Source organism: Crocuta crocuta, unplaced genomic scaffold, assembly GCF_008692635.1.
Source record: "Crocuta crocuta isolate KB4526 unplaced genomic scaffold, BGI_CrCroc_1.0 scaffold166, whole genome shotgun sequence".
Classification (NCBI taxonomy): Eukaryota; Metazoa; Chordata; class Mammalia; order Carnivora; family Hyaenidae; genus Crocuta; species Crocuta crocuta.
Window position 1 is genome coordinate 2369901 of NW_027531018.1, and position 14573 is coordinate 2384473.

At 39.4% G+C, this 14573-nt stretch overlaps 1 protein-coding gene across 1 annotated transcript in view; it reads right to left on the reverse strand.

Annotated features, from left to right (window-relative positions):
- The window catches only part of RNF175 (ring finger protein 175), a 43096-nt gene that overhangs the window by 22803 nt on the left and 5720 nt on the right, over positions 1 to 14573 (reverse strand). The window contains exon 4 of the mRNA XM_077770961.1: positions 12316 to 12457. Coding sequence (XP_077627087.1) covers positions 12316 to 12457 — 142 coding nt within the window. The remainder of the gene's footprint in view (positions 1 to 12315; positions 12458 to 14573) is intronic.

Below are 14573 nucleotides of genomic sequence, written 5' to 3' on the forward strand. Positions count from 1 at the left end.
GCTTTACTTAAGGAAATAGAATACTGTTCCTGAGGGCCATAAACCACGTATTAGGGAAGTAAGATTCAGTGTATGCCTACTTTAGCACTCAGCATTAGCAACTCTAGCCCTCTACTATTGGTAATAAAGGGGTACAGCCCCTTAAAATAAAATCACACCAGAATTTTGGTCATTCATTTCCTACAGCTGATTTTGGAGATAGCTATCTGTGATAAGTGATATGTTTTCTGACTTTTTAGTTCATTATCTCTGATATTTAAAAAGGAAACAGGGGCTCCTGGGTGGCTCAGTCAGTTAAGCATCCGACTTCAGCTCAGGTCATGATCTCATGGTTCGTGGGTTTGAGCCCCATGTCAGGCTCTGTGCTGACAGCTCAGAGTCTAGAGCCTGCTTCAGATTCTGTGTCTTCCTCTCTCTCTGACCCTTCCCTGCTCACGCTGTCTTTCTCTCTCTCTCCCAGAAATAAATTAAAAAATTAAAAAAAATTAAAAACAAGAAAAGGAAACAGAGGGGCAACCAGGTAGCCCAGTTGGTTGAGCGCTTGACTCTTGATTTGGGCTCAGGTCGTGTTCTCACAGTCCATGGGATCAAGCCCTGTGTCAGGTTCTGTGTTGACAGTGTTGGGCCTGCTTTGGATTCTCTCTTTCCCTCTCTCTCTGCCCCTTCCCTGCTCATGCACGCACACGCTTTCTCTCTCTCAAAGTAAATAAATACATGTTAAAAAAAAAAAAAGGGAAACAGACATGAACTTCATCTTTCAAAACCTGATCATCTATCTTTTGCATTTTTCATCTTTCTGTTTAAACAATTTGATTCGTCTTTACATTTCCCATAAAAATACTGAAATTTTTTGTAATAGTAAGAGTCAGTTCATTTTAATTCAGCAAAACTGCCATGCTCCTGTATTTTATACTTTAGATAATAAGCTAAAATTGCTAAGACTAAGCCATTTCCTTAAATCCATGGAGTTATTACAATCTATAATATTTTGGAGCAATTACTGAATTATATTTTTATAATACTAGTTCTCATTGTGGATTGATAAAAGTACAACCCATTTCTAGATGATCCCAAATTTCTCTCACTTGAAGCCTGGGTTTAATTAGCAGTGAATAGCAATGTTCAAATGTACAGACATACCACTTCTTAAAAATTGGTCTTAGAAATCAGAAATGAAAGAAAAGCAAAGAATCATTCTAAGATATCAGGTATGAAAATATTTAATTTCTTAACTGTCTTTAAAGTGTATACCCAATGCTGTATTTTCTCAACATGTAAGGGGAAAGGTCAGAAATTTGCATTATGAATTCAATTAATTGTATGAGGAGTCATTTTGAAATGAAGGCCACATTTTATGTCAATTTAAAAGATTATCAATTTTTAGAGCAGTTAAAACTCATTTTTAATATAACTGCCACATATGAAACATAGGAATTTGATGCCTCATAAATAAACACACGAACTATGTGAAATCGAGGTGCGTGCATGCATGTAAAAGAGCAGGCCTGGCAGCTGGGACACATTAATAATGCCAGAGGGGTCACCATCTGGGCACGCGCACATAAAACACATCTGCATCGCTGGCGAAGGGCAACCTGTGCATCTGCACCACATCACCAAATGTTCTCCCCACCCACATGCCGTGGCAGAAGGAATTTCCTGACCAATCACATGCTGCCCAAAGGTAGCATGTTCCTTTCTTTAGCTATGCACATAAGGAATCTGAAAGGAACAGCAAATCAAGTCAAAACAAAGGTATCTTTTTATTTGCCTAATTATACAGAATGATGAATGGATCACACAACATGGGAGAAGGAGAGAGAGAGGGAGGAGGGAAGAGAGGGAAAGAAAGAGAGAGGAAAAGAGGGAGAAGGAGGTGGAAGGGAGGAGGAAGTTACTGTGATGCTCATTTCCTTTGCACTGCAAATCCCAAAGTATTTGCAGCCATTTGTACATGTGTCTGTGTGTATTTGCATAGGTGGAGGTGGAGCAAGAACAGGAGATGCCAGAGGTAAGCAGAAAATTCTCATGTAAATAAATGACTCCAGGAATTACTGCTATTATTAGTACAAAGGCAATGAGGAAAGTATGGATATAAGCAAGTAAAGGTATGGAATCTTGGCATATGAAGGGCTATTAGAAATTCACTTGGTCCTTATTTCTATTTCCAAATCAATTCAGACTGTTGAAGGAGATTGTGCAATGTTATGTATGTGTGTAACTATGTATGTATTTGTGGGTTGCCTCATTTTAAAAAGATTTGAGCAGGCATACCGCTTTATTGATACAGTAATATGTTCTAGTGCTTCACAGCTATTAATAGGCAGGAAGTTGCTTTAAATAGAGCAATGTTTCAATCTGTGGCAAATTATCTGCCTGTGTGTTGAGGCAAGTTAACAGTGTTCCTGAAACCCAGATTCTTTGTATGTAGTCATCAGGCCTTCTATTGATTTGAAGGGAAGTAGAAGGATTCTTTTTTGGCACCTTCCCCCTATTTCCTGCAGATATGAAATGTAGGGATCTATAAAACAAGGTGGAGAGGGCAGTGTTGAATGAAATTTTATTTTTTAATTAAATTCTGTTTTCAAATGCTGTTACAAGCATTTGGAAATAATTTCATTTTGAAGCTATGCCATGTCTACAACGTATCAACAGCATCAGCAGAAAAGTGAAAAATCCAAATATCCAGATGCTCTGTCTATAGTGTACTAAAAATGTGACTATTAAGAAACATCCAGGTATTGTATAGGAGGATTAGGAGGAACTTAACGGAGGACTGTGGGGGAGAAGAAGGGGGGAAATAGTGGGGGAGGGGGAGAGAGGCAANTCCAGGTATTTAGTAGTACTCCCAAAAAAATAAGAATTTTCCAGTCTGTCTACTTTCTCTCTTCACTTTTTGACATCACCTAGGAGCAGCTGATGTTATATTTTTAAACTTTGCTTTCTCAATAACATGTCTCCTTTGCTTTAGGTATTTATAATAAGCCACTCTGGTGTCCACGGCTCCTACAGACAGAACAGAATCTAAGATTACATGATTACTTCAGAATATAGACATATTTGTTAAAAGCTGTAATCTGAAAATATTTTGAGCTTTTTGGATTAGTCCCCTCACCTCTGAAGTACATGATCCAAATAATGCATGAAATAATGTGAAAATAGGGGCACCTGGGTGGCTCAGTCCATGAAGTATCTGACTTCAGCTTAGGTCATGATCTCGTGGTTCGTGGGCTTAAGCCCCACATTGGGCTCTGGGCTGATAGCATGGAGGCTGCTTGGGATTCTCTCTGTCTCCCTCTCTCTCTGCCTCTCCCCTGCTCATGCGCGCTCTCTCTCTCTCTCAAAAACAAATAAAAACTTAAAAAATGAAATAATGTGAAAATAATGCTGTTTTATATATAATACCCCTAGGGTGTAAATAAATAAGCTGGTTCCCACCATCTGCCATATATTTCCTTAATTGTTCCATTCCAGTATACATACAGAGCAATACCAGAATTGTTGACCTGTACTCCCACTGGGCAGCTTTATCAGCTAGGCACAGTGCTCATTTACAGTGTCTATTGCCTTAATCTTACAGATTCCTCTGATTTCCAAAGGTACTTAGCATCTCATTCTTCAGATGCTGATTTCACCAGTGAAACTGTCTGGGCTTGGTGCTTTCTTTTGTAGAAAGTTATTAATTATTGACTCAAAAAAGTAGATATAGGCCAGAGGCAGGATATATGGGGTGACTTAAATGGGTAAAGGTAGTCAAAGGGTACAAACTTCCAAACTTATAAGATAAATAAGTCTTGGGCATGTAATATGCATCACAGTGACTATAGTTAAGAATGATGTGTTGTATATTTGAAAGTTGCTAAGAAAGAAAATCTTGACAATTCTCATCACACATGTAAAATTATAACTATGTCCGGTGATAGGTGTTAACTTAATTTACTGTGTAGTAACTTCACATAATAAGCATAAATCATATTGTACACCTAAAATTAATGCAGTGTTATATATCAATTATATCCGAATAAAAAATAGAAATAGGCCTATTCAGATCACTTATTTCTCCTTTTGTGAGTTTTGGTATAGTTTGTGTCTTTCAAAGAAATAGTCTATTTCATTTAAGTTATCCAGATCTCTGGGCTTAATATTCCATTACTTTCTTTTTATGTCCATAGGATCAATAATGATGACCCCTCTTTCTTTTCTGATATTAGTAATTTGTGTCCCTTTATTTTTCTTGGTTAGCTGGCTGGAGCTTTATTAAGTTTACTGATCTTTTAAAAAGACCAGTTTTTTATTTGAGTTTCTCTATTGATTTCTTGTTTTTTAATTTAATTGCTTTCTGCCCTAATTTTTTAAAATTTCTTTTCCTCTGATTGCTATCAGTTTAAATTACTTCTTTTTCTAGTTTCCTAAAGTAGATGCTTAATTTACTGATTTTAGATCTTTCTTCTTTTCTTTTTTTTTTCTTTTTTTTTTATTTATTTCTAGGAGAGAGAGAGAGAGACAGCGTGAGCAGGGGAGGGTCAGAGAAAGAGGGAGTCACAGACTGAAACAGGCTCCAGGCTCTGAGCTGGCAGCACAGAGCCCGACGCGGGGCTCGAACCCACAAACCGCGAGATCATGACCTAAGCGAAAGTTGGACGCTTAACTGACTAAGCCGCCCAGGCACCCCAAGATCTTTCTTCTTTTCTAATATATGCATTCAATGCTATAAATTTTCCTCTAAGCACTGCCTTTACTGCATCCCACAAATTTTGAGATGTTGTATTTTCATTTTCACTTAGTTCAAATAAGTCTTTAGTTTCTCTTGAGTACTTCTCTTTGACTCATATCTTACTTAATTTCTAAATATTTCGGGATTTTTTTTTCTGCTATCTTTCTGTTACTGACTTGTAACTTAATTTTTATGGTCTGAGAGCATACTTTGTATAATTTCAATTCTTTAAAAAAATTTTTTTGTGTGTTTTAGGCCCTGAATGTGGTCTATATTGGTGAATGTTCTATGTGAGCCTGAGAAGAATGTGTACTCTTCTGTTATTAGATGAAGTAGTCTCTAAACATCAATTAGTGCAGGCTGATGAATGGTGCTGTTAAATCTGTTTTTTATTCATGGTGACAATCTCTGTCTTTTAATTGGTGTATTTAGACCTTTCACATTTGATTACTGATATAGTTAGATTAATATCTACCATATTTGTAACTCTTCTCTGTTTGTTGCATAGTATTTTGTTTCTTTTTCTCTTTGCCTTCTTCCTTTTTCAGCCTCTTTGTTGTTTTTTTTAATTTTTTTTTTTTTTAAATTTATTTCTAGGAGAGAGAGAGAGACAGCGTGAGCAGGGGAGGGTCAGAGAGAGAGGGAGTCACAGACTGAAACAGGCTCCAGGCTCTGAGCTGGCAGTCACCACAGAGCCTGACGCGGGGCTCGAACCCACGAACCGCGAGATCATGACCCAAGCGAAAGTCGGACGCTTAACCAACTAAGCCACCCAGGCGCCCCTCAGCCTCTTTGGTTTTAAGTGAGAATTTTATGATTCTATTTTCTCTATTCCCTTAGTACATCAATTATATGTTTTTTCATTTTTTTATGTTTTTGGTAAGGCTTCTGGTCAACAGTAGGCTATCAGTAGTTAAGTTCTTGGAAAGTCAAAAGTAATATGCAGATTTTTGACTGTATGTGGGGAGCAGCATCCTCAACACTCCTGTTGTTCAAGGGTCAACTGTAATTGTTGCTATTGCTGCTTAGAATGAAGAGCTATCTATTAGGTTAGGAATAAGAAACAAAGATTTTATTTTATCTTCATTTTTTCCTTCTCTGACACTCCTCCATTTTTTATGTAGATTTGAGTTTCTGACCTGGATAATTTTCCTTCTTTCTTGCAAGTCAAGTCTCCTGGTGATGAATTCCCTAATCTTTTTGTTTGTCCAAGAGAGAAAGTATTTCATTTTCATTTTTGAAGGACAATTTCTCTGGATTTAGAATTCTAGATTGGTGGCTTTTTCTTTAAATACTTTAAATACTTCACTCTATTCTCTTCTTGCACATATGGTTTGTGAAGATAAGTCTGATGTAATTCTTATTCTTGTTTCTCAATAGGTAGGGTGTTTTTTTTCCCACTGGCTGTTTTTGAATTTTCCCTTTGTCTTTCTGCAGTATGAATTTGATATGTCCAGGTATAGATTTCTTGGTATTTGTTCTGTTTCATCTCTGAGTTTCTTAGGCCTGCAGTTTGGTGTCTGTCATTAATTAAACAACAATTCCTGGCCTTTATCACTTCAAATATTTCTTCAGCTCCATGATTTCTTTCTTCTCATTTTGGTATTCCAATATGTGTATATTATGTTTTTTGGAATTGTTCCACAGTTCTTGATGATTCTTGTTTTTAAAATTCTTTTTTTCTCTTTGCATTTCAATTTGGGGAGTTTCTACTAATACTGTCTTCAAGCTCACTGATTCTTTTCTCAACCATGTCGACATTATTGATAAGTGCACTGAAGGCATTTTTCATTTCTGTTACAGTTTTCTTTACTTTTAGCATTTACTTTTTTCTTTGCTTACATCACTTATCTGTTCTTGCATGTTATCTATTTGTTCCATTAGAGCTCTCAGCATCTTAACCATAGTAAATTTAAATTCCTAGTGTGATGATTCCCCAATCACTGCAATGTCTGGGTCTGGTTCTGATGCTTGCTTTGTCTCTTCAGACCATGTTTTATTCTCCTTTTTGCATGACTTTTAAATTTTGGTTGAAAGGCAAACTTAATGTGTGGGGTAATAAGAATTGAGCTAAGTAAGTCTTTTGTGTTAATTTGCCCAGAAGTTGGGATGCGATTAATGTTTGCTGTAGGTATCAGAAACTTCAATTTCCACTAGTATGCTTGTTTGTATCTCTCTCTATATCTTTGGGCTTCCATAAAAACTCCTTCTTGTATAGCATCTGAATCTTGCAGCTCTTTCCGCTATAGTCCACTGTTATACTGGACACCTGCGATGTGGTGGTAAGGCAAAGGGACAGTGCAAGTATCCTATTATTCTGTGATTAAGTCTTGGTCTTTTTGTGGGCCTCTGTCTCTGTGCCATGATCTTTACAAGTGTCTTTAAACTTTTAGTTTTCCCTTTGGATGAGACAAGAAGGCTAGAGGGCCTGGAGTTGGGCAATTTCTCTCTCCTAACATCGGAGAAGGCTCTGGTTTCCATTGCTGTGTCTCTGTTATGGAGAACACTGTGGGTCTAGTTCAGAATGATTACTCTTCCCCTCCCCCTGTCAGAAGCACAAGGGTTTTTGGTTTTTTTTGTTTTTTTTTTCCTCTCCCTTGGCTTTACACCATTTTTTTTTTCTTCGCTTTACACGATGGTGGGGTTCCTGGAGCTAAAAACCTAAAATAATATGGGGAAGCCCCTAAGACTGTGGCCACCAAGAGTTTCTCACTCTCACACTAGTCTAAACTCCACATCCAGCAATTCTTCCAAGTTACTTCTTACGTATTTCTACCATCATGTGGCTCTTGCAGCTTCTGCCCCCAGTCAGCACATCTCAACTGTGATTCCTGGCATTCTCCTGTCTTTCCAGATTTGGGGTGGTGGTTTTCCCACTACCCTTAATTCTCTGATAGATCCAAGAAAACTTACTGACATTCAGTCTGTCTAGGTTTTTCTTGTTATAAGATGGGGGTGATGACTTTCAAGTTTATTACATGTCAGAGCTACAGCCAAAAGTCATTCATATTTTTAAAAATTGCATTGTTTGAAAGATCAGGAAACGGAAGCTCGCTGTGGTTAAATGTGTGGCTGAAGTCTTCTAACCCCTAAGCTGGTACTCCTCCCTTTACCACCCTGCCTCTCGTTCCTATTAACACATCTAACAAAACCAGCCTGGGGAACAGTCTGTGGGCAAAGCGTATGGCAGAGCAGAGGGTGTGACAGGAGAAGAAGGTGCACGGCTTTGAAAAAAACAATACATTGTAATCTCCCAACAGAGAGTGCACATTAACAGCTGAGTATTCACTTTAGGTTTACAAAAGAGTTCAGAAAAGGATTCTTTTATTAGTAAACTGTTTTTACAATATGTGATTAAATGTTTTTTTTAATGTTTTATTTGTTTCTGAGAGAGAGAGAGAGAGAGAGAGAGAGAAAACGTGAGCAGGGGAGGGTCAGAGAGAGAGGGAGACAAAGAATCTGAAACAGGCTCCAGGCTCTCAGCTGGTAGTCAGCACAGAGCCCAATGCAGGGCCCGAACCCACAAACTGTGAGATCATGACCTGAGCCAAAGTCAGACACTTAACCGACTGAGCCACCCAGGCGCCCCTGTGGTTAAATGTTTAAAGCTTTTATATATTATATCAATATCTTCTGAATGCATCCAGAGTCAGCTCATGGTACTGAACACTCACTACGTATCAGTCAGCATGCTAGAAGTTCTCATAGGGAAATGTTTCTGAATTCTAATAACTTTGGAGATAGATTTTCATCTTCAGCATTTCCATTTTGCAGATTAGGAAACTATGGTGCAGAGATATTTAAGGAGCTTATCCTTGACATGAAAGTGAGGATTGGATTCTAGTCTGCACTCTGCAACTAGGTAGTTATATAACCCCGACTGAGTTATTTTATCTCTCTGAACTGCATTTCACAAAAGGGATAAACAATTATTATCTCCTGGAGTAAATTAGATAATGTATAAAAAGCACTTATCACAACTATAATGACAATAATTTATATGTAAATATTTATACATAGTAATTTATATATGAATATGTTATTATAGGAATTATCCTTAAAATGTTATAAATAATATTACTAATAAACTGATAGACTATAAAATTGAATAGAAATGAACTATTATATGGACCGTTGTAAAAAAGAGTCGGGAACTTCGTGAACCTTGTAAAGTGTTCAAAACTCTCTGTAGCTCTGTTAGATGTCATATAATCTTAGGTGCCAAGAGAAAAAATTTAAAAGTTAGGTTTTCCCTGGATGATAAGGCTGTTAGGTCAACATTTATGGTAACATGTCCTTATCGAATTCCATCCCAAAGAAGAGGGATGCCTGGGTGGCTTAGTCAGTTGAGTGTCCAACTCTTGATTTCAGCTCAGGTCATGATCTCACAAGTTTTGTGAGGTGGAACCCCATGTTGGCTCTTGGACTGGCAGCTCAGAGGCCTGCTTGGGACTCTCCCCTTCTCTCTCTCTGCCCCTCCCCCGTTCTCTCTGTCTCTCTCAAAATAAATAAAAATAAACTTTCAAAAAAAAAATGTTAAATTGAATCGTATGTCAGGTGCAGGTTTTTTTGATACAGTTCATGCAGAGTACAATACGAAAGCTCGAAACCATTGCTGGAATCAGCTATTATTGCTCTGGAAACCATTTTCAAATTCAATGGTTGCAGATTTCACCAAGAGTTACTGAAATGGCTGTGTTCTGATGACTGGCTCTGGTAGTGAACACTTAAGAAAAAATGCATTCCCTCTCTCTGTGCCCTTCCTCTCCTCACACTCTGTCTGTCTGTCTCTATCTCTCTCTCTTAAAAATAAAATAAAATGATTTTAAAAAATTAATGCTTAACCGACTGGGTGGCTCAGTTGGTTAAGCATCTGACTTTGGCTCAGGTCATGATCTCACAGTCCGTGAGTTTGAGTTTGAACCCTGCAGCAGGCTCTGTGCCAACAGCTGAGAGCCTGGGGCCTGCGTCAGATTCTGTGTGTGTTTCTCTCTATGCTCCCACCCTGCTCACACTCTGTCTCTCTGTCTCTCTCTCCCAAAAACAAAATAAAAACATAAAAAAACAAGAAGTGTAAAGTATGGAGCAAATATGAGGCAGCAGTTTGGGAAAGATCAGCCTCACACGCTGGCTCTCAACTTGAGACAAAGGTTGTCAACAGAAACGTGCTGGGAAAAGGGGCCACTCTGCCAATTCCTTTGGGACAATGCATAGTATAGATTGACCAATGGACAAAGAAGTAGAAAATATTCTGGAGGGGAACCATGATTATGAGCTAATCTAGCAGAATCGCGTGAGATCCAAATCTGTCCTTGACCACTGTGGGCTATCTTCATTTGGGTTCCTGGCTTTGTTAAAGCGCCAGGCAGGGTCACTCTAAGAGAAGTCACTATCACAATCATCTGGTCACCTCCAAGGGGATCCTTAGGACCACAGAGCCCCTCTTCATAACCATAAAATAGAGGAGCCATGTGATAGAAGAACACAGAAACAGCAACTTTGGGAAGAGGTGGGGTCACTAAGGGAGTCCAGTTGTCGGTGAAGGATGGGGTGCAAGCAAACATAACAGGCCTGGAGAGTTATTCCAGGCAGCACAGCTTGTGTAGTGAGCAATAGGAAACAGTTTGGGAAGACCACTCTAGCTAACCAACAGTCGTTGAGCTCAGGGACCAGTCGTTGGCCTGCCTGGGACCAGTGTAGCCTTAGTCATTAAGGGTTAGAACCTCCAATGGCAACAAGTCCTTCAAGTAGCCTCTGACGTATGGGCAGGTCTATCTGTGGCTAGGTAGAGCCAGTGTGTGGGCTCCACATTGACTGGTACGGTGATACACATCTTCAGAAAGTTGACAGAAGGGCAATTTCTTCAAATACATGACAAGGACACATTCTTTTTGGCATAAGCCTCCTCAAAAATCATCAAATAAAAATGGTGGCGGAGTAGTGGTGCATAATGCAGGTCAGTTGGCTAATAAGGCATTTCCTTTCAAGAGCAGGGGGTTTTCTATGCAAAATCTGTACTTATGTTGCCATGGAAACTGAACATGTTTTAAAATATCTAACCCAGAGATAGTAATGAGTTATAAAGGAATTATGGGATGGGGCTATGAATGAGTTTTTTAAGAATCCAGGTTTCTTGTTCCTTAGGGACTCCAGAAATTCTGTATATTAGGTTAATTCCATTTGCAGATAAGAAAACCATGGTTAAGATATATTATGGAGCTTTTCTTTGATATAAGTTAATAAATAATGAAGTTTTATTCTAGTTTTTTTCTTTTAAAAACAATTTGCTCAAGTGCAATACAGAGGATGTTTATTTTTTATTTAAAAATTTTTCTAATGTTTATTTGTGAAAGAGAGAGAGAAAAAGAATGAGTAGTGGGAGAGGGGCAGAGAGAGAGGGAGACAGATGATCTGAAGTGGGCTTTGTGTTGACAAACCATGAGATCATGACCTAAGCCAAAGTAGAACGCTTCACTGGCACCCCAGAAGATGTTTATTTTAATTGACAAGACAGCATTGGCATGGCAGCAAATAAATGTGTTTGCTTAAAAAAAAACCAAAAACACAGGATTTCTCTTTCTAAATAAAATGTTCAAATTGTCTAAACTTAAACAGTGTACAGAATTTGAAAGGGAATACTTTCTGTGATGGGTAAAAATAAAATAGAATAAAATACTGGTGTAAGCCAGCACTTCACACGTCGCAGACAAGTCTTATACAATGACAAGTCGAAGACCCAGAATCATGTAGTGTTAAATGAGGACTTTCTTCGTTTGCAACATACTCAAGTCTAAATGATTGGTTCTCAAATGTGGTCTCAGACCAGCAGCATCAGCACCACCTGGGAACTTGTTAGACATGCAAATTCTTGGGCCCCTATTCAATCAGAGACTTTGGGGGTGGGACCAGGGAATCTGATTAACAAACTGATTCACCTCTCCAGGTGATTCTGATGCACCTTAAAGTTTGAGAACCACTGCTCTTAAATATTGCAATGGGAAGGTCTCGGGTCCAAGATGGCCTGAGCTATGATTCTGAGGGCATGAGATGGCAAAGTTCTAGTCAGCGCGCTTGAGTGGGATTGGTGTGTGAAAATGGGATCAAACTCTGTATTGGTGAGGTCAGTACAACGTTGGCATCAACACATTTCCATAGATATGCAAACTATCAATGCCAAGAGAGTTTTTTGTTGTTGTTGTCGCTCAAAATTAGAGAGCGTCAGTCTTTTGTTTCTTCTATTCCTAATCCTCCTTTCCCTGGGCCATTGGCAGAAGCTGCTCATGCTAAAGGAAAACTGGTTTACTTAAACTAGGGCTTCTTAGCCTTGTCACTATTGACATTTTATCGCGAGGAGCTGTCCTGTGCACGTTTAGCGGCATCTGTGGCCTCTACCCACTACATGCCAGAAGCAATTCCCATCCTCCTCTCCCCACCCACTAAGGCGTGACAATCAAAACTGTTTCCAGATGTTGCCAAGTATCTCCTGGGGGCAAAACTACACCAAGTTGAGAACCATTGACTTAAACCAAAGCATTTCCTTCAAGGGAGGGATGTGGTAGGAAGAAAAACAGGATTCCAGAGGTCCCCTGGGGGCAACTCACATTGTAGGACCTGCCGTGCCTCTGTCTCCACTGTACCAGCACTATCTGGGCGACGACCAGGGCGCAGAGGAAGATCAAGATCATCTCCACGTGCATGGATTCATGGCCCCGGTGCATCCTGTATATCCTTTCCTGCTGCAGGCTGGAACCAGCAAATGAGGTCATCTGAAAAAGCCCTTAACCCTTGCACGGTACATTTAGAAGAAAAAACAAAGTCTAGGCTCAAAGAAAGTAATTGGAGGTTTCAAACGTAGGGGGTTTTGGGGAACCTGGGCGGCTCAGTCAGTTAAGCGTCCAACTTCGGCTCAGGTCATGATCTCACAGTTCGTGGGTTCGAGCCCCGCGTCGGGCTCTGCGCTGACAGCCAGCTCAGAGCCTGGAGCCTGCTTTGGATTCTGTGTCTCCCTCTCTCTCTGACCCTCCCTGCTCATGCTGTCTGTCTCTCTCTCTCATAAATAAATAAAAAACATTAAAAAAATTCAAATGTAGGGGGTTTTAAGCTTTGATTATAAATTTCCTGGTTTTTTTGTTTTGTTTTGTTTTGATTTTTTCCTTTTCTCCCAAGGCTTGAGGAGGGGGCAATGGAGAGGAGGAACCTGATTTCATCAGGTATCCCAGTTCCTCTCAGCCCTTAGCTTGCCTGTGTGGTTTTGGCCTCAGCCTTGTCCTTGTAAGTTAAGTGATGGGGCTCAAAAAATCACTGATGGGCTCTGGACAGACCTGGGTACCAGCCCCATCGCCACACAGACTCGTGAAAGTCACTCATCCTCTCTGCAACTCAGTTTCCTCCTTTGCAAACTTAAAATAATGACCCCTTGGTGCTTCACAAGATTGTTCTAAAACTGCAAAGCCCATTTTACTTTATTTGGTCTTAAATAAGAAATTATTATTATTAGATTATACTAATCTATGTAATATGTTATATAAAATATAATATGTAGATGATTCTTATTATTAGATTAAATAATATGAAATTTCCATTTTTGAAAGTCAAAATAATAAAATATGGTAATTTCAAGTAATTTTTAATATTTTGAAGAAAAAGGATATCCTGCAGATGGTGCCAGTGGAGAGAATATTATCCAAAGGGCTCCAGAAAACTCCTGAGTGAGCTGTATACAGTTTTTTTTTCATTATAAGGAGAACAAAGAAGCCTAAGTATTATCTTAGGCGGGCACATTCTGATGATGGAGGAATGTTTCAGTATTTAGTTGGACTCTTGGTTTTGCTTAACGGTAGAGAAAACAGTATAATAGTATGTCATCTGGTTTAACTTCCTATAGCAGAAGTGGCTTCAAAGAAAGCCTAGAGCAATGGTTCTTGATGTTGGCTGTAAACTGAAAACCACTGGAGAGTTTTAAAAGTCCCAATGTCCAAGCTGGGCCCAGATCAATTAAATGACCATTTTTGCGTGATATGGGCTGAACTGTGCCCTCTCCCGCATTCATTTGTTAAAGTCTTACCCCACCTACCCCCCTAGTCACCTTCTAAGGTGACTGTATTTGGAGACAGGAACTTCAGGGAAGTAAATAAGGTTAAATGCCATCACTGAGTGGGTCCTAATCCAATCTGACTGGTGTCTTTATAAGGAGATTCGGATGTAAATTCACATAGAGGGAACCATATGAAGATGCAGTGAGAGGGCAGCTACCTGCAAGTCAAGGAGAAGCGTCAGGAGAACCCAAACGTGCTGACACCCTTCTTGCCCCCAGAACTGTGAGGAAGTGAATTTCTGTTTAAACCACCTGGTCTGTGGTACTTGTTATGGTAGTTTAAGTTCCCCATGTGACTTTAAGATGCAGCCAAAATTGAGAACCACTGGGCTAGAGGAAGAGAGAGCAGTTCAGGGTCAAGAGTAGGGCAAGGGGAAAAATTATGAATGTTGCCAATCAAGTACTTGATAAATAGTGGTTAGCATTATCTTTCATCCCCAGTGGGGCACCATGAGTCACAAAATCTCTTGAAGTTTCTTTCCACTTATGACTAGACATAGTGTGAACTTAGTGTACCCATCAGAAAACAACACAGAACGGCGCCTGGGTGGCTCAGTCGGTTAAGTATCCAACTCTTGATTTCGGCTCAGGGCGCGGTCTCACAGTTTCGTGAGTTTGAGCCCCTAGTCAGGGTCTGTGCTGAGAGCATGGAGCCTGTCTGGGATTCTCTCTCTTTCTCTCTCTCTCCCTCCCCCATTCACGCTCTCTCAAAATAAATAAATAAACTTAAAAAAAAAAACCCACAAAAACTGCAGGGTAATACTC